General features: G+C 45.3%; 1 protein-coding gene across 1 annotated transcript in view; it reads right to left on the bottom strand.

The window, feature by feature from the left end:
- Positions 1-3,219: 3,219 nt before the first annotated feature.
- The window catches only part of CCDC3 (coiled-coil domain containing 3), a 34,990-nt gene continuing 17,079 nt past the window's right edge, over positions 3,220-21,130 (bottom strand). The window contains exon 3 of the mRNA XM_001515666.5: positions 3,220-5,431. Coding sequence (XP_001515716.2) covers positions 5,156-5,431 — 276 coding nt within the window. The 3' untranslated portion in view covers positions 3,220-5,155. The remainder of the gene's footprint in view (positions 5,432-21,130) is intronic.

Here is a 21,130-nt window from a genome sequence, read left to right as displayed (position 1 = left end):
AGGTGCATCAGAAAGCTTTGGATCAACCCTCTCTGCCAACTGGCCATCTCAGCTTTGACACTTCCTTTGAAGGTGTCAAGGTGTCATAGTATTTTAATTATGGCATTTACTAAGTGTTTACTATGTGCTAAATGCTGGGGTACAGTTCAACTACTCCATCAGACACAACTCCTTTTCCATAAGGGGCTCATAATCTACCTCATCTTCATTTTACAGATGAGAAAATTGAAGCCTAGAGAGGTCAAGTGGCTTGTCAAATATCAGCCAGCAGATCATCAGCAGAGCTGGCACTGGAACTGGAATTTTCTGGGTACCGATCCCATGTTCTTTCCACTTGACCATGTAGCTTCCATTTTCTATTTTTTTATGGTATTTGTTAAGCACTTACTGTGTTCCAGGCACTGTACTAAGCCCTGGGTAGATACAAGATACACAACCTATGTCCCACATGGGGCTCACAGTCTTAATCCCCATTTTGCAGCTAAGGTGACTGAGGCACAGAGAAGTTAAGTGATTTGCTCCAGGTGACACAGCAGACAAGTAGAGGAGCAGGGACTCCCAGGCTCGTGCTCTTTCCACTAGACAATACTCACTATTTCCCCCCAACTGTTGAATTGTGAGCCTGACCCCCGATAATCGGCTCTGAAGCAGTAAGAAGCCTTGATAATCTTGAGGGAAGAGCCAGAGAGTGCAAGGACAGGGGTGGAGTTGTGGGGTGAGGAGGGGGAAGTTTGGAGCCCCCCCAGTTCCAGTAGACCCTTGCCATCCTTGGTATACAATGGTGTACATGTCTGCATAATGAACCCTTGTTAGAAAACTCCTAGGCCTAGAGTCTGTTCAGCAACCAAATGAGATATCCAAGGGGGCATTTCCACTTACTCTCATGCATTCTTGGCATCAGCAAGCTGAAACCCATTCTGGCCGCCCGCCCGCCTGACCCCTGGTTTTCAACCTAGTCCCGTGCTGAGAAAATGAAATAAGACATTATTTAAAGATTCCTATTTGGCAAGGATTTCTCCCAGGGTAGTTCTCATGCTCTTCAACAATGTAGGATTCACAAATCAGGACAAGTATAATAATCTTAATAATAGTAATAACTGTGGTTTATGTATCAGGCACTGTATTTAGCTCTGGGGTAGATACAATGTAATCAGATCAGTCAGAGTCCCTGTCCCTCAGGGCCTAAGTAAGAGGCAGGGGGTGACTTAGAACAGGTATCTTATTCCCATTTTACAGATGAGGGAGCTGAGCCACAGAGAAGGTCATACAGGCCGCAAGTGGCGGAATCAGGATTAAAATGTAGGATTCCCAAGAGAAGGCAGTTACCTTCACAGTGAGAGATCAGGGTATCAGAGGCATTTTCTAAAGTTTTTCACTCAGGACTTACTGACCCTGAGCTGATCTCACTGGGAAACTAAAAACCCACTCAGATTTCTGCTGGAGGAAAAAAAAAATTCTGTCAGATTTCTGCTGGAGGCTCTAGAGTTCAATTTCTGCTGGAGAAAAAAAAAAGAGGAGAAATGGAGGCTCAAATGAAACTACAACCAGGAAAATGTGTGTCACCGGTCCTTTATGTAGCTCATGGATAAATGACAGTTGTGAAAAGTTAGGTTTTTTAGCCCATATCTTCAAGGTGCAACTATAAGATGATATTCCAAAGTTGCTCCATCTCTCCAAATGGATCCCACTAGGTCCGGTACTCAAGATCCATCGCCTTGATTCCCTGCTGTTATTGGGTGATTCCTCCTTCGGTCTGTCTCTTGCTCTTCATAGCTCTGGACACTTCTTCTGTGACCTCTCATACCCGAACAATCTAGAGGAGACTGACTTGACCCACAGGGTAAACTGGATCGTATTTCCCCACTCCCCAGTCCCTCTGAGTAAAGGGTCTGAAGGATAAAGACAGTCCTCCATTTTTTTCCTGAGAGGATGGAGAAGAATCATTACCTTCTGTTTACAGCAGGACCAGTTGGCAGAAGACTTCTCTAGTCCCTGCTCTCTCAGTTACACTCCTCTACCCCATATAATGGCTTCCAAGCTTGTGGCCTCCCTGTCGAGAAAGAAACACGGCTCACCTCGCAGGTCTGGTCTGAGTGACTTTTGATTTATTGAGAAAGCACACACACACACAAAAAAAAACCCAACCATGTGAGCTCAAAGGGGATACCTCTCCCTTTCCAGTATGTAGTCAGATTTGGGCAGGGGTGCTCCCCTTGAGGAGACTCCACTGTGACTCTTGGAGTGAAGGTCTCCAGGGAGAAAAAATAACCTGGAATCCATGGTCCCTCATACCAGTGACTTTGTCATCACCAACAACAACGTGCCTGTGACTGAGTCAAATCCAGAAGACTTGGAACTGAAATTTTCCCACAAAGCCATCTCCTGCCCTCTTGGGCCAGGTAATCAAACTACCTTTAGCTGAAGCCACCTAGAAACAATCAATAGTATTTGTTAAACACCAACTGTATGCAGAGCACTGTACTAAGCATTTAGGAGAGTGCTATAGAAGACAGCATTATCTCTACCCACAGTGAGCTCACAGTCTAATGGAAGAATCAGAAGCAGCGTAGCTTAGTGGAAAGAGCACAGGCCTGGGAGTCAGAGGACGTGGGTTCTAATCCCGGCTTCGCCACTTGTCTGTGTGACCTCCAGCAAGTCATTTAACTTCTCTGTGCCTCAGTTACCTCATCTGTAAAATGGGGATTAAAAGTGTGCGCCCCATGTGGGACAAGTGGATTACCCTGTATCTACCCCAGTGCTTAGAACAGTGCTTGGCACATAGTAAGCGCTTAACAAATGCCACAATTGTTATTATCATCAAGCTGGACTTTCTGGCAAGCATTCATCATCTGCTTTTTCCCAAAGCAGGAAGGACAAAGTGTGTTCTGCACAGGAATGGCAAGATTCAGGGCAGAGACCCTAGAGTTGAGCTCAGCAGGGCTAGAATAGCTATAGGAAGGTAGACAAGAGAATTGAGAGATGGAGGATGATACATTGCTTCAAACTAAAACCCTCAAATCCAATTGACAACAGACAGCTCTCACCAATGTTTCTCCCCCTTAAAATCAACCCGCCATCAATTGCATTAAATCAGAAATCCTCATTCATACTATGGTTAGGGCCATCTTAAGAGGAGGGCACAGATTATCCAAGGATTAGGTTACAGTTGGAGTTGGGCTAGGATTAGAGTTATGGTTACAGGTAGGTGACAGACAACAGTGGTAATAATGGCATTTATTTGGTGCTTCGTGCAGAGGTTTATACTAATTGCTTGGGAAGAATACACGGGTGGGAATTGGGCCCTCAATTGATGATTGACCTGTGCTCCTACAACTCTAGACATGTGATTGGTCAGCAACTGCCCCTTAGGCATTCAGTTCACCTTCAACAGGTTGTAACAGCTAACATGCCATCTGTTAACTGTTTTTATGTGCTACAGATTTCTTGAGAAATGCAACCCCCTTTTCAACTATAGAATGGACCCTAGAAGAGAGGAAACAACCTTTCACAACCTGCACAGGGCTCACCGGAAAATCTGCCTCCTGGCATTGGTTAACCATTCAAGCATTGGACTTTAAATAGCACTATAGTTGCAAAGCACTATACTACTTAGGTAGTACAGCAGAAAGGAGATGTGTAAGTGCAAGAGAATCTATGGTATGTGGGTGTTGGACTATAGGTGGGTTGATGGGGCAGGGTGAGCCCAATCAGCTGGAGTTCACACCAAAGAAAAAGACTGGAACATTGTGGGATATATTTGTTCACTCTGGAGGACCATGGGTAAGCAAGACCCCATAATGGTAAAAAGTACATTCTGGGATCTCCCTCTCTAGACTGTGAGGTTGCTGTGGGCAGGAAATGTATCAGCTCTGTTGCTTATACTCTCTCAAGTGTTTAGTACAGTGCTCTGCACACAGTAAGTGCTTAATATATACAATTGATTGATCTCAACATGGAAAGGAGAAAGCTTGACTGACCAGGCAGAGCAGGGAGAATCCAGCCCCATATGATGTACTTCCTATGAAGATGCCTCTAAACTGGGGATTCAGGAGGCAGCAGTGGATGGGTAGAATTATAGGTGGCAGATCCTCTCTAGCTACAGTGGTCATTGATTACACAAAATGGAAACAGAAAGAGAAGTTTGGGGACTGAAGGAGAAATGGGAGCCATTTTCAGCTCTTTTGTTTCTGGAAATCAAGTGTGATTCTTTGTACTTCCTACCTTCACTCTCTAACCTGCCACGGCAGCGGGAGGTTGAAATGACTCTAATACAAGGGAAAAATAGTCTGTGGGGTTGTGGGGAAGATTCTACTTATCTAGGAACTTCCACTTTGGAGAGTAACAGTTGTTGGAGCCTCTGGCCACTTTTCTATTCCACTGATCTGTTTTACAGGCACTTAAACAAAGGGACCATCAAGCTAAAAGACTTATTTGCCCAAGGCCCGGCAGTGTGCCAGTGGTTGAGGAAGTATTGGAACTCAGAACCCTTTCGTTTCTCATCATTAAGCGCCACCCCCTTTGCCTTCTGGAGGTTGAATGCCCTGATCCCAGTTCCCCAATCCAGGCCTATCCCTGGGGCTCAGGAACAACCCTTCAGCCCCTCCCGGTGCCATCTCATCTCTTTTCTCCAGCTTTGGGTGGATGGGAAAACATAAATCCAGATTTCAGTTGGCAATGGAGTAGATGGGAAGATTCTGAAGCCCAGTTAGTATGGTGTTCTGCATTCAGTAAACCCTCAATAAATACCATCGATTGAATGACTGATTGCTGGAGCTCCTGGATCCTGTTGTGCTGTGCGGACTGTAGAAACCAACCCCTTCTCTTCCCTGCCTGGGTCTCAGTAGCCCAGAGCCTAGGACCGGAGCTGGTCAGGGGAGTTGAAGAAAGGACAGGGGGTACAAAGACCAAGAAGCCGGCCCTGCCCCAGCTTTAAAAATCGGACTATACCAAGTGTGTAATAAAAATATCTCTATAGGCTTTTCAAATCTGTACATAGAGAAACTACATTAATAATTAATGCCCCATTGATACGGATGTGACGTCTAAGCTCCTCAGCTTTCTGAGGCTGCCCAGCAGCCTCTGCCCTAGCTCAAACAGTGATTCTAAGACTAAAGTCCCAGCGGGTCTCGCTTCTGAGCCCCTTGTCTCTCTCGCCTTAGACTTTAAGATAAGCGGCATGGGTATTCCCTTGCTTCAGGGAGCTGACGTGGGGGATCTGGACTCCTGAGGCGGTCAGTTTCTCGCTCAGTTTCCGGTTCATCTGCTCCATGTGGCGGCTGTTTTTCCTCGCCTGCCTCAGTGACCTCTTGACCTTCTTGACCCGATCGCGGAGTTGCTTGTTGCGCTTCTCCAAGGTGGCCACTTTCTGCTGCAGCTTCTTTACATGGTCCTCCTCCTCAAACAGGGCCTTCTGGATGGACGAGCACATGAGCTGCGGAGACACGGCCAAAGTGAATTAAAATGAGCTCCGTTTCCCAAGACACCACCATCTAGGAGCTGGAGCCAAGGCTGGGAAAACCCCTTGACACAGCGAGCCTTCACATGCCTCCTCGGCAATAAGGGCACCATCCCAGGATTACAAAATGGCAGACAGGAGCATTTGGTCAGTCACAGGGCCTTCCTGCCCAGGAGCAGACTGAAATCATAATCCCGTCCTCTAGTTGGATTGAAAACAACTCTCGTGTAAGTGGGAACTCAACACTAGTAGCCCTACACAAATTCACATCCTGTCACCATCCCCTTGCACATGCCTTTCCTCTACCCTGAAACTCCAGTCCCACTCACATCTGCCAGATCGTTGCTTTCTCCATCCTCTAAACCCTTCTGAAAATTAATCTCTTCCAGGAGACATTGCTGGATTAAGCTCACTTTTCCAATCAATCAATTCTCAGCTCATGTCTACCCAACAATAAATCATACTTAGTAATGTCTATCCAGCAATCAGTCGATCATGTCTACCAGCATAGCGTGGTGGATGAAACATGGGCCTGGGAGTCAGAAGGTCATGAGTTCTAATCCCAACTCTACCACTTGTCTGTTGTGTGACCTTGGGCAAGACACTTCACTGCTCTGTGCCTCAGTTACCTCACCTGTAAAATGGGGTTTGAGACTGTGATCCCCACATGAGACAGGGACTGTGTCCAACTCGATTTGCTTGTATCTACCCCAGCGCATAGTACAGTGCCTGGCATAACGTAAACGCTTAACAAATACCATCATCATCATGATCAACCATATTTACTGAACTATATTTACTGTGTGCAGAGCACTGTGCTAAGTGCTTGGGAGAGTACAGTGTAACAGAGTTAGTAGAAAGGATTCCTCTCTACAAGGAGTTTACAGTCTAGAGGGGAGACGGACATGAATATAATTAAATAATTTACAGATATGTTCATAAGTGCTGTGGGGCCAAGGGTGCGGTGATTAAAAGGCGCAAATCCAACTGCAAGGGAACACAGAAGGGAGTGGGAAAAGAGGAAACGAAAGTTTAGTTGGGGAAGGCCTCTTGGAGGAGTTGTGCTTTTAATAAGGCTTTGAAGGTAGAGAGAGTGATCATCTGTCGGATATGAAAGGGGAGGGAGTTCTGTTTTTTTGCTTGGAACTTTGCTTGGAACAGCTGCCCTTTGCCCTTACATTGCTACAACTTCACGCCCACAAATTTATAAATAGGTCTCAATATATTAATTTGCACTTATCTTTCTAATTGTCAATGTCAGTTTATTTATAGTGCTTACTACATGCAGAACTTGGGAGAGTACAGTACAACAGAATTAGAAAACATGTTCCCTGCCCATAATGAGCTTACAGTCTAGAGGGGATGAGAGACATTAATATATACAAATAATTTATAATATATTAACTTAAAGATATGTATTTAAGTGCTGTTGCTATCAACAGTCCTGGAGTTCTTTCTCTTGCTCCTGCTATCTCTAATTTCTGTTTTTCTGTTTACCTCATTTGAATGTAGGTTCCTTGAGGGCAAGGATCAAGTTTTCGAGTTGGATTGTAGTTGCTCTGAGTACAGTGCTCTGAACCTAGTAGGGGCTCAGTGAACCCCATCAACTGGTTGATCCTTTAATGGAGAAAGAGGAAATCTTCAATTGAAGAATAACCAAGGGGAATCAATCAATCAATCAGTGGTATTTACCAAGTGCTTACTATGTGCAGAGCACTGTACTAAGCACTTGGGAGAGTACGATTCAACAGAATGAAGATGAACCCATGGAAGGCCTCCCAAAATAAGGCAGGAAATTCTGGGCTGTGGCAATTTAAGTTGACATTTGTGCAAATGCTGAACTAAAGCCAACAGTATACCAGAATTTAATATCAAAGCAAAGCTCAAATAATATTTTATTCTATCCTTCAAAAGCTACATTCTTTTGAATAATAAACAAAAGCCTTGATTTATGCAGCATCCTCCTTCTGAAGACTTCAAAGCACTTGACCGACAGAGCTTAAAGAAAAGATATCCAGCTGCTCTCTTCAGGCCAGAAGACAGACCCGAACGTGATCTTAGGCAGCAGCAAAATGGGTATAGGTTAGCTCTAAGGAAGGACTTCCATGCAGTGTGGCCTTATGATCCCTGGGTGTTATTCCAAGACAGTGGATGAGATGAGCTCTCTAGATGGCTTGGCCATCTTCTTATTCTCTGATTATTTCCTATGATCCCATTCCATAAGCAGGGAGGAGAAAACTGGCCCCATAGGGCTTCCTAAAAATTTTTCGAGGCTATTAGAGCCTGAGTTCTGTCTCACCAGAGGCAGCATGATCTAGTGGAAAGAGCATGGGCCTGGGAGTCAGAAGGACCTGAGTTCTAATCCCAGATCTGCCCATTGCTTGCTGTGTAATCTTGGGTAAATCACTTAACTTCTCTGTGCCTCAGTTTCCTCAACTGTAAAATGGGGATACCTTGAGCCTCTTCTGGGACAGGGACTGTGTCTGACCTAATTGATTTGTACCTACCCCAATGCTTAGAATGGTGTTTGATACATAGCAAGTGCTTAACAAATACCATAAAAAAAAAAACAAAAAAAAACAGGCCAATACTCTATTTTTCCACTTTAAATGTATTAAACAAATGGTCATCTCCATTTTTGAAAGTAACTGACACTAATAATAATCGTGGCATTTATTAAGCTTTACCTATCTGCCAAGCTCAGATCGGGCACAGTCCCTGTCCCACCCAGAGCTCTCAATATAAGCAGGAGGGAGAATGAATATTGACTTCCCATTTTTCAAGTGGCAGAGCCAGTATTAGAACCCAGGTCCTCTGATTTCCAGACCTGTGCTCCTTTTACTATGCCGCTCTGCTGTAATCAGGCAGGGGAAGTCTTCCTAAGCAAAAACTCTCCCATTGCCCTCCTGCTCAGAAAATCCATGCTGCTTCTCCCAGGGAACAGGAGTGACATGGGAAGACCTACTTCATTCTCGTCACTCATCATATCCCAACTGGATTACTGCATCAGCATCCTTTCTAATCTCCCAACTTCCTGTCTCTCCCCACTTCAGTCTATACTTCACTCTGCTGCCCGGATTATCTTTCTTCAGAAATGTTCTGGGCATGTCACCCTCCTCCTCAAAAATCTCCAGTGATTGCCTATCAACCTCAGTATCAAGCAAAAACTCCTCACTACTGGCTTCAAAACTCTCCATCACCTTGCCCCTTCTTAACTCACTTCCCTTCTCTCCTTCTACATCCCAGCCCACACACTGCGCTCCTCTGGTGCTAACCTTCTCATTAAGCCTCATTCTCGCCTGCCCTCCAATCGATCCCTGGCCCATATCCTACCTCTGACCTGGAATGGCCTCCCTCTTCAAATCCACCAAACTAGCACACTCCCCCTCCTTCTAAGACTTATTGAAAGCTCACCTCCTCCAGGAGGCCTTCCCAGACTAAGTGCCCCTTTTCCTTTGCTCCCCATCCCCTCCCAATCACCCCAACTTGCTTCCTTCGCTCTACCCCCCACCCCGCCTCACAGCACTTGTGTATATATGTACATATTTATAATTATGATTCGATTTATTTTTATTGTTTTATAAATATCTATAATTATATTTATTTATAATGATGCTACTGATGCCTGTTAACTTGTTTTAATGTCTGTCTCCCCCCTTCTAGACTGTGAGCCCGTTGTGGGCAGGGATTGTCTCTATTTGTTGCTGAACCGTACTTCTCAAGTGCTTAATACAGTTCTCTGCACATAGTTAACGCTCAACAAATATGATTGAATGAATAAATGAAATCCATTTTTTTAAAACCATCTCCTCTCTCTTTCCAAATCTCTTCTGAAAAACTGTACGTTAGAAAGATGTCAGGCTCCCACCGTTTAGCCTTGTCATTTTGCTTCATCAGGTTTTTCAGACAAACACTCCAAGGGTGGCAGGGCGGGGAGAGCTAGCCCAAGCCAAATGACAATGAGCAACTCAATGTTTTCTTTGGGATGCGCCCAGCTGACCAAACTCTGTGCCGAACTGGCTGGCGGCAGGGAATTCCTGCGGGCTGCTGTCGCTGTACACGTAGCAGGTTCACGCTGAAACCCGAGCCCTGTCGGCCCCCTTTGGCCTGGGCACAAGGGAAGAACAATCAGCCTCCAGCTGCAAGCAGACCTTGGGACTACCCAAAATGTGTGAAGTGTGTGTATGTGAGGGAGCTTTAACAGGACCATCACTCTTCCCAGCTTGTGCAGGGAATGTGACTGTTATATTGTGCTCTCCCATAGTAAGCGCTCAATAAATACAATTGACTGACTGACCTTCAAAGCCTTACTAAAATCACATCTTCTCTAAGACGTCTTCCCCAAGCCTTCAGTTCCCGTACTCCTTCTTCCTTCTCCATCGCCTATGTACTTGGACCTGTACCCCTTGAGCACTTGATATTCACCCCTCTCTCTGCATATATCAGTAATTTATTTCAATGTCTGCCTCCCCCTGTAGACTGTAAGGTCCTGGTGGACAGGGAACTTGTCTACCAACTCTGTTGTACCATCCTCTTGCAATACTCTACTAAGCCCTGTACTGAATGGTTTCCACACAATAAATCCAAAATAAATACCACTGATTAATTCACTTAAGGTGTCAGGGGAGGCTGGAAAAGGAGGAGAAAGAGGAATCGGGGAGGGAAAAAAAGAATGGATAGAGGAAAAGTGAAGGGCAGTGGGAAGGTAGGATATGTGGGAGAGAGAGAGCACATCTTGGCCTGGGAGTCAGAGGATGTGGGTTCTAATCCCAGCTCTGACACTAGCCTATGTGACCTAGGGCAGCAAGTCACTTAACTTCTCTGTGCCTCAGTTACCCAGTCTGTAAAATAGGGACTCAATAATTGTTATCCCTCCTTCTAAGACTGTGAGCCTCATTATGTGACAGGGATTGTGTCCTACATGATTATTTCATTTCTACCCCAGTGCTTAGTAACACATAACAAGTGCTTAACAAACACCATCATCATCAGAGGAAGAGGAGGGTGGAGAGAGCATGAAGGGTAAGAGTGAAAACTAGCACAAGAAAATACAGTGGAAGGGGAAAAAAGGGCTACTGTTTCATTGTCCAGGTGCCTCGAGATTACAGCAGAGTGAATCCTCATAGCCTCACTAGGACCCCCGGGACAGAACTCATTTTTATGGTCAAGAGGTCATGATGCTGACAATTCTGAGAAGTAGTATGGCCTACCGGATAGAGCACGGGCCTGGGAGTCAAAAGGACTTGGATTCTAATCCCAGCTCCCCCACTTGTCTGCTGTGTCGCCTTGGGCAAAAAACTTTACTTCTTTGTGCCTCGGTTACCTCATTTGTAAAATGAGGATTAAGACAATGAGCCCCATGTGGGACATGGACTGTGTCCAACCTATCTTGGATCTCCCCCAGCACTTGCATATTAAGCACTTAACAAATACCATAAAAAAACCCAAAAACCTCTGAAAAGTGGATACTGGTTGAAGAGCTCCCTGAGCCCATTTCCAGGCAGGTGAGAAATTATGTCCTATCCAAACACTGCATGCAGGAGAGATTCTGGGAGTGGGAGGGGAGTCTGCCATCTCCCATCCAAAAGCCAATGGGAATTCTGCATTCCTCCTTCTCCTCCCTGGGCAGAAGAGAACTTCAGCTTCAGTGCCCTCATTGTTGAGACCTTCTCCTGCCCAGTTAGCTTTCCAGCAGGCTCAGGCAAAGGAGTCAGATGCAATGAAGGATGCTTTCCCGAGTGACTGGGCATCAATAGCCAGGATTACCCCACCCCGCGGCTGCTGCGAAAACAATGAAGCCACAAAAGGGAGAACTCTGCAATTTTCCTATGAGCCGGCAGCTTCCTGGCTTAAGTAGGCATATGTGATTTGTCATCAGGCTCCCTTCTGCCCTGCAACTCAAAGGCAGCTGCCCCCGACTGGCCCATCCACTTCAGCTGAAAAAGGAGGGCTTGGTGGAGGATAGCAAGGAGAAAGGCAGAAATTAGGTGTCAGAAGGGGACAGCATTGGAACGCTGTCTAGACTGTGAGCTCATTATGGGCAGTGACTGTCTGTCTGTTGCTGTATTGTACTCTCCCAAGTGCTTAGTACAGTGCTTTGCACACAATAAGCACTCATTAAACACATTTGAATGAACACTCATTAAATGATGATTGTGACATTTGTCAAGGACTGGTGCCAAATTCTGTGCGAAGCCCTGGGGTCACCACAAGATATTCAGTTTGGACATGGTCCCTGTTCCACAGGGGACTCACAATCTAAGAGGGAGAGAAAATAAGTACTGAATCCCCATTTTACAGATGAGGAAACTGAAGTGCAGTGCAGTTAAGTGACTCACTCAAGGTCATCCAGCAGGCAAGTGGCAGATTAATCAAGTGGAAGCATACTGTGTGCTAAACACTGTATTAAGCGGTTGGGAGAGTACAACACAAAAATGTAAAAGACACAAGAAGCTGACTTCTCTTGGCTTGTGGAAGGATGGCAGAGCTTTGGGCTCAAGGGATCCCCTGGGGGAAGGCAGGGGCCAGTTGCTATCTTGCTTTTCCTCTGCTCTCCTGACTCCAACAGTCCTGGCTGAGAGCCCCCGGACTTCCAACACCTGCCCGGCTGGAATGCAGGTGGGATTTATGAGCCATGGGCTGGTGCTGACTTCCTGAGCTCTGAGCTCACAGCCCCAGGCCTGTGGAATTGGGAGTTCACCAGGGCATCTTTGGCAGTTCTTCTCCCAAACCGGGACCAGGGTTTGGGGGGGGGCCTGCCCCACATTCTCAGAGAGGAGGAGGAGGATGAAGGATGGAGGAGGCAGAAAGATGAGGAGGATGAGGAGTCTCAAGTTTTTCTGCCAAAGAAAGCAACCCATATGTTGCCTTGACTCTCTGACTCTCTTAGACCAAACCTCAGTGCAAACTCCTGGAAGATCCAGCAAATTAATACTATGTTTTTTGTTTTTGTTTTATGGTATTCATTAAACACTTGCTATGCAGCAAACACTGTTCTAAGTGCTGGAGTAGGTCCAACTTAATTAGTGGGGACACAGTCCATGTCCCATTTAGGACTCACAATCTAGGTAGGAGGGGGGACAGGTAGGCACATTTTAAAGTGGAGGAAACTGAGGCATAGAGATGTTAAGAGACTTGCCCAAGGTCACATGGCAAGCAACTGGTAGAGCAAGAACTAGAACCCAGGTCCTCTGACTCCTAGGTCTATGCTTTTTCCCACTGGGACATGCTACTTCTCTCCACCTTCCACAAATGAAGCATCTCCACACCCTCAGAACCCCAGAACCCCCAGCCTTGAGAAAGAGAGGATGAATCCATTTGAATTTTTAGAATTAATATATGTGAATAGTCTATTGAGAGATGGACAAGAAATATTCCTCGGGGTGGGCAACCATCTGCCTGGGGTTTAAGGATTAAGAGATAGGAGGTGAATTAGACGCTCTTTGGCAGGTTTTATTTCTGATTCTATGATTGCACCATCTCACATAATAATGATAATTCCTTGAATTTGTAGAGAGGTTTTACTTTTTACCAAAGCACTTTCCCAATTATGTATTTTGTCCCTCAAGCACCCCTGGGTGATGGGGTTTATTTATTCTTAATTTAGAGAGGGATTAAGCTGGAGTTCAGATAAGTTGTAGGACCTTCAGGAAGTTACCCTAGGCTAATGGTAGAGCTGGGACTTGAATCTAGGGTCTCTAACTCCCTTGCCATGGGCCTGTTCCTCTTGATCAATTCTTTGCCTTCATTATCTTTGTGCCCTTGCCAAGGGCATGTGCCTGGACCCTTGAAATCACCCATCTCAGTGTGGACAGGGGTGATTTAATGGGACATGAGGTCAGCAGCTCAGAGTCTGCTCACCAAGGAGGGCCAGAGATCCATTACAATCGATCAATTTAATGGTATTTGTTGAGAGCTTACTGTGTGCAGAGCACTGTACAAGACTTGGGAGGTACAATATAAAGAGTGATAGACACGTTCCCCAATCCACCAACAGTTTACAGTCTAGAGGGCAGTCAGAGCCCAGCAACAGTCAACCCAAGTGGGCCATGGAAGGTGTGTCCAGGATACAGATCTGGGAGCACTGCAGATCTGGGAGCTCTTCAGCACTTAGAACAGTGTTAGCACTTAGAACAGTGCTTGGCACATAGTAGTGCTTAACAATTACCATCATTATTTATTATTAAACATCTGACTTGGAGTGAACCCCAGGATCTTCTTTCCCTTCCTCTCACCTGCCTTTGAGGGCTGAAAAGACACTCCCTTTCCCATGGCATACCAGAGGGGGTCATCCAATCCATCACCCTGCCTTCAGGCTGGACTGCATTATGACAATCTCAGACAGTTGGAAATGAATCCTATTTTATTGAACTGTCTCATCGTAAGGAGATTCTGTAGTCACTCTTGGTAACCTGTTTCAGCCTCTAATCACCTTCATGATTGGATTCTTAGAATTATCCAGAAAATGCAGATTTCACAGAAACATCTGGGTCAAACCCTGTTTTAACTCTCTCTACCCTTCCTTTCACTCAGAGGGGAGAGAATGGGCTGGCTGAGGTGGACCTTCAGTGCCTTTTTGCCAGGAGCCTCCAGGGAAGCTCCTCGTTCCAGAGTCAATCAAACAAAATCGCCTGCTACAGCCTCTCTGTGGAAAGACCCCAGAACTGGGAGTCAGCAGCTCTGTGTTCAAATTCTGACTGCTACTACCCCACTGAGTGTCAACTTGGGCAAGTCATTTACCCTTTTCAGGCCTCAGTTTCCTCAACTATAAATGGGGTTTAGATTGTGAGCCCTGTGTGGGGTCTCTACCCCCAGTGCTTGGCACAGGGAAGCACTTAAGAAATACCATTATTATTGTTACTCAGCATCACTACTACAAACTGGATGCACAGGGGGAGGTGGTCAACAAGTAATAAAGTTTACTAAGAATAACTACTCCCATATCTGGCCTTCCAATGCTAAATTGGGGAGTTCATTAGGGCAGGCAATGAGGAGGCAGGAAGGGCATTGGTCCTAAGCTAAAAACAAATCCCAGTTGATGAATGTCAAGCTTCCTTCTCAGCCTCCAAGAACATGGCTTTTTGTCTACCAAGCCTCTATATAGCCAGAGCCTCCTTTGTGCAAATAATCCTGTCATGGATGGCAACATTCTCAGTGAGGCAGGCTGAATGTGTTCAACTGTAGTGGCGGCTGCAGGCTCCGGGGGCCGAGTGCCAGCTTGCTGGTTCACCCACCCCGACTCGCCCACTCACGTGCCCATTCGCATTTTCTCTGGGCAGCAGGCTCCTCATCAAACTCACCAAGGAAACACTACCTGCTGGCCCCACTGGTTCCCCCGCTGCAGCTGGTATTATTGGTGCCAGGGTGACTAGGCCTCTCAGGCCACGATCTACCCATTCTGCCCTCTGCCGGAAACACCAGCTAGACCTTGGGGTTGACAAATGCCGTCCAATGCCCATCTGGGCGGAAGTCTTAGGCTTCCTAATTGGGGCCACTTGCCCTGGGGCGAGGGCTGGTCCAGCTGGCCCAGGGAGAGTTAAGATAAAGGGATGGCTGAGGGAGGAAATGGTGACTCACTGTCCCCTCACATTCCTGCCCTCTCCTCCCTGACCCCTCACATTCCCGCCCTATCCTCCCTGACCCCTAAGGGCTTCTGCACTCATAGATCCTGCCAGCCAGGCAGGTGGCCGGGAAACTGACCCGTCTTGTCAACATCTGGCCCAGCCTTGCTATGACTCTCTAGCCAGCAGAGAGGCTGTAGCAGGCGATTTTGTTTGATTGACTCTGGAACGAGGAGCTTCCTGGAGGCTCCTGGCAAAAAGGCACTGAAGGTCCACCTCAGCCAGCCCATCCTCTCCCTCTGAGTGAAAGGAAGGGGTAGAGAGAGTTAAAACAGGGTTTGACCCAGATGTTTCTGTGAAATCTGCATTTTCTGGATAATTCTAAGAATCCAATCATGAAGGTGATTAGAGGCTGAAACAGGTTACCAAGAGTGACTACAGAATCTCCTTACAATGAGACAGTTCAATAAAATAGGATTCATTTCCAACTGTCTGAGATTGTCATAATGCAGTCCAGCCTGAAGGCAGGGTGATGGATTGGGATGACCCTCTGTATCTTCAGCTGTGGGATTTTGCACCTGTATTTGCAGTACAGATCTAGGTTGCATTCGTAGCCCCGGTGTCTCTATTGTTTAAAGGCCAAAGGAAAATAAAGCAGCTTAAAATACTTCACAGACTATTTTCAGTTACTGAAAACAACAGCACAAACCATCTGGAAAAACCAATTAAAATATTTTTCTGGGACTGAGCCCTTGTTTGCTAAGTTTCTTCTGGGAATGACATTTTCTTGGGGCCAAGAGGTGGTGCCACAGAGTGGGGCATTTTGCTCAAGATGTCTCTATGAACCTTCTGCTCCTCAAGAAAAACAGAGGGGACATTTTTTTAATAGATCAGGAAATGGATAAGCATATGAATTTGTTTCCTCTTGCTTTCCTTTTCTTTTCTCTGTATGTTTTCAGATCCACTGCTGCAGTGGCATGCCTCTATTCAGTAGTGTTGATGCTATGGATCATGAAAATGTTGGGCTGAAAAGCTGTGAAGTTTTACTCCAAGGACATCATCAATCGTATTTATTGAGTGCTTACTGTGTGCAGAGCACTGAACTAAGCACTCGGGGAGGACAATACCACAAGGTTGGTAGACAATCTCATGTCCACAAGGGAGTTCACAAACCATTCATGAACATTAGGTCTCAGGCTACCCAAAATGAGGCAGGATTAGAGCATCTTCATTTTTACAGAAGGGGAAACTGAGGAACTGCTAAGGGAATTGATTCATTGACTGATTGACAAAGGCGGAAATGGAACAAATGAAGAGAAAGAAGAAATTCCGCCCTCCCTGCCCCCGCAAAAAAACAACACATAGATGGGCAGCTCCCTTTAGTCCCTCCCTCATTCCATTCCAGATGCCCCCAAAGCAGAAGCAATACCTTGGCTCTCAATTATATGATTTAATAAGCACTGAGTCAACAATGATTTACTCAGGGGCCTTGGTTGGCAAAGCCCTGAACTAAAAGCTTGAAGTACAAATTAAATAGCAATCTATCAGTCAGTGGTATTTACTGACCTCTTACTGTGTGCTGAGTGCTGAACTGAGTCAACCAAGGGTCCTTGGTTAGCATAGCCCGGAACTAGGTGCTTGAAGTACAAATTAATTAAAAATCAATCAATCAATGGTATTTATGGAGTGCTTACTATGTGCTGAATACTGTATTAAGTGACTGGAAGAGTACAACAGAGTTAGCCACAAAAAGCAGCGGCAGCAATTCCATTGTAGCAATATGTCTCCATTTTTTCTCTGTGATTGTAGGAGACAAGAGCGCAACACTGTGGCTAGTACCAGGGTCCCCTACCCCAGGGGTTTCTGGGACTTGTAGTTCTAGAAAAATAACCCCTTTCCCACTAGGCAGGGCTACATGTCCCAGTAACATCTGGGGAATATTCCTTCCTCTCTCTCATCCCCCCCGGAAATAGCTGATCACAAGTATGGTCCCTGCCTCAAGGTGCTTGCAGTTGAAGAATTGAAAATGCTTAAAATGCCAGGTGGATTTATTCATTATTTTAGGGAAGTAGCTGTTTGGGGGAAGTGGGTTTTCTGCTGACACCATTTTCTTAGATAAATTCACAAAGCTGGAGCTGCTTGGACTGTAACTGGGAGGAACCTAAAACTCTGCTCCTCTTTCCATAGTCCCCTTCTGTTCTGGTTGCATTTTATCATTTTCTTTGTCTTTTATGTTATTTTTACTTTTTTATCCTTTCATCTTTCCTTATATATTAAATACCAACCCCCACACTCCACCATTATTCTTTCAGATTGTGAATTCCTTAACTGCCATGTGGAATCTCCCCTGGATAATTTTGCTCAGCACTTAGTACAGTGCTATGGACCCCGTAGGTGGCTTAGTAAAATAATACTACTACCACCACATCTGAAGACTCGGATGGTCTCTTTTTCTTTCCCTCACAATGCACACTAGGCCCTTTGTTAATCTAAGTGTCTTGAGCCTACTCATCATCTTTTCCCCAGGCCAGAATCTGAGTCTCAGCATCCCAATAAGGAGCCAGTTAAGATCTTAGAGGTCAACCTCCACAGCCCTGTCCAGAGGAAGATCTCTCCCTTCAATAATCCCTCTAGTTTTAGATATCTCCACCAAAAGCCCTCTTCTCTGATTAAAAACCCCAACCCATTTACTCGAGGTTACAACACTGATCGTGTTTGAGGCAGCTCTTCCCTTGGAAACAAGGCAGTTCATGATAAGTACTGGATAATGGGGAGAGATAGTCAACTCCTTGAAGGGATTTGAACGAGAACAAACCCCAAGAAAGGAGAAGGAGTGAAGCCTAGTGACAAGAGCAGGCCTGGAAATCAGGAGACCTGGGTTCTAATCCTGGCTCCACAATTTGCTGCTGTGTGGTCTTGGCAAGTCACTGTTCTGTGCCACAGTTTCATCTCTTCCCTAGATTGTGAACTGCATGTGGGAAGTGGACTGCCTAACCTTATTTTCTTGAATCTGCCCCAGTCCATATACAGAGCTTGGCACAAAATAAGGCACTAGAAAATATCACTATTATTATTATTATGACCTATTGCAGAGCTGGCGGGGCTACCATCTGGGGCAGTTGTAATAATAATGACAATTGTGGTATACTGATTAAGCACCTACCATGTGCCAAGCACTGTACTAAGCACAGAGTGGATACAATTTGCTCTAGCCCCATGCTCCTGCAGCAGTGAAAGACATAATAATAATACTAATGATAATGGTATTTGTTAAGTGCTTAGAATTGGATAAAATGCTATCAGGAGTAAAAACATACCGTTGCTTGCATGGCAAGTATGGCATCGAGAAGCAGCATGGCCTAGTGGATAGAGGATGGGCCTGGGAGTCAGAAGGTCATGGATTCTAATCCTGGCTCCATTTGTCCCACTTGTCTGCTGTGTGACCTTGGGCAAGTCATTTCACTTCTCTGTGCCTCAATTACCTCATCTGTAATATGTTTAAGACTATAAACCCGATGTGGGACAGGAACTGCGTCCAGCTCGATTTGCTTGTATTTCCCCCCAGTACTTAGTACAGTGACTGGCACATAGTAAGCATGTAAATACCAAATTATTATTACTATTATGTCAGATTAAGATCTCTCCTGTAGCAACACGTGGCTTTCTAGGAGTGTAACGACACCTGCACAACTGATCCTCCTCCCTGAATAATGGCCACTGAGAGCAATATCTTCTCCATTTCCCATAATGCCCCAGCCAAGCCCAGCTCATGAATCTCTTTTAATACCTAATGAGTAGAACATGAAGTGGAAATATGAAATAGTCTTTCTAAGACAGGACTTCTTACTCTAAAGAAAAATCAGCTACAGTTTTTCAAGACTACATTACATGTTTCATTTACGACCGCCATCTCCAACATAACCCCAGTGAGATGATGTTATGTCAAATGTCCGGAAAGGAGCAACAAATTCCAGTAAGCATAAACCTCCTCCATTATACTCACAGAGGAATTCCATTAGGTAGACAGTTTGAAAATCAATTACTAAATCATGTAATATACTCTGGATAAAGGTTTTCTTCAACGATGGTTCAAACACACTTTTCCATGGAACAAGAGAGGCTGTTTTTAGTTGTTGCTAAAGCTTCAAGAAGCTTTTTCTTTTTTTCCTTTGGCTAAGACACCCAGAGGTTTTTATTTAGCTTTCTGGTGGGAAAGTTTAATTAAGAGAGGGATCTCCAGATTTCTAAAAGTAATTAATTAATGTATTTGGACAATGTGCTTAAAACCTTTATTTGTCTATCTATCCCCCTTGTCTCTACCCCTGCAAATGGTAAAAACCTGGAATTTTTGCTTGGTTCAAAAGAACATGTACTGCTCCTAAATGTTTCTACAACTGACAACCACTGTAAACATCTTGAACATCCTGAAGCAGAGAAATGAATTCACGTTCCGCTAGGGTTGGAGATCATTTAACCTGTTGAATCATTGTGGCCCCACCTTGGATTGGCAGTGTGCTCCACATGGGGTGGGAAAAGTGCCTAATCAGATGATCTTGTGTCTCCCCCAGCATTAAGTTTAACAAATTGACAAACATCACTATTATAACTGGCAGTGCAATTCTTTTCAGTGCAGGCAGCTCACAGTGAGAGCAGGATCATTTGCTTCTGTGGACAGGGAGGGAAAGGGTCACCTGCTCATCCCACAATGCCATGTCCACCATAAACCCTGTTAGGTCAACATAGCTTTAGCTTAGCTGCCTGAGTCTAATAGTGGGGGTAGATATCCAAGGGGCTCTTGGAGACTTGGGTGGTGGAGCTCTGAACAGCATTTTGGTCCTGGATCCTTCCTGTCTGATACATCCTCCTTCATAACAATAATAACTGTGGGAAAAGAGGGTTCTGGGGGCAGCATCTCTGAGGGTTCTGCACTCATGTCCATATCCAAAATTTATTTTAATGTCTTTCTCCCCCTTAGACTGTACACACCTTGTGAGCAAGGAATATGTCTACCAACTCTGTTATACTCTCCCAAGTGCCTAGTACACTGCTCTACACACAGTAAGCACTCAATAGATACCACAGATTGAGCAAAAAAGTTGAGTGCTTACTATGTGGCAAGAACTGGGATGACACACTGAAGGGAAGAAAGAACAGCACATTTTTAGAGATGAGGGACCTGAGGCAAAGAGTAGTTAAGGGACTTGCCCAAGGTTACACAGCAGGCAAGTGGCAGAGCCGGAATTAGAACCCAGGTCTCCTGACTCCCATTCCATCAGGCTACCCTGCCTGGATAAAGACGGCAGGTGAGACAGGGATCATCACCATTGGGCTTTCGGGTACCCAAAGTTACAAGTCCTACTCCAGTGCTTAGCACAAGGTAAGTGCTTAATAAATGCCATAAATGGCATAATTAAGCTCATTGCAAGGTTTCAGAGCACAAGCCTCACAACTTTCTCTTCTCAGGGAAGGTTTCCAGCAGCTTTATCTCTGTGCTTCCTGTCTCTAACTCAGCTCTGCTTCCCCAACAGCTTAAGCATTTTACAGGACATCGTGCCTCAATCTCAGGACTCCAAGAAAAGGGGGATCTTGGGATGATTCCAATTTTACAGAATAGAACGAGGGCCAGGAGAAGTAGAGAAACCATTCCAGGGTGGCACACTCCCAATCTGAGGTGGAGCTGTGAACTCCAGAGATGTTCTCCAACAAAGCTTTGCTGCCTTTTGTGTGCTGCTAAATGAGCGGGAATAGCTTATTCACCCAGTGGCTTCTCCGACACTAAATTTCCTAGTTTTCTTCCTATCAGACAGAGAAGATAATTACCTTTTTATTGTTTTAATAGCCTCTTTTTCATTCTTAATAAAAGCTCCCTGCCCCAAATTAGAGACCTATTTTTGCTTCTTCATAAATTATCTTAGAATTGGCTAATAAATACAGCAATTATAAAGCACTCTGAAAATGCTAAGTATGACTATACATCAATTGGGACAGGAATCCAACATCACAGCTAAGGACAGACTGGATTTTAATGAGAGAAGCCGTTAAATCTTGGGAGAGTCTCACAAACAGCGGGTGGCCATTCGAGAGAATTCTCTGGGACTCGTGACCCACCCTCAGT

Source organism: Ornithorhynchus anatinus, chromosome 13, assembly GCF_004115215.2.
Source record: "Ornithorhynchus anatinus isolate Pmale09 chromosome 13, mOrnAna1.pri.v4, whole genome shotgun sequence".
Lineage (NCBI taxonomy): Eukaryota > Metazoa > Chordata > Mammalia > Monotremata > Ornithorhynchidae > Ornithorhynchus > Ornithorhynchus anatinus.
The sequence above is the reverse complement of the archived record's forward strand: the minus strand, read 5'-3'. Positions and strand labels throughout refer to the sequence as shown.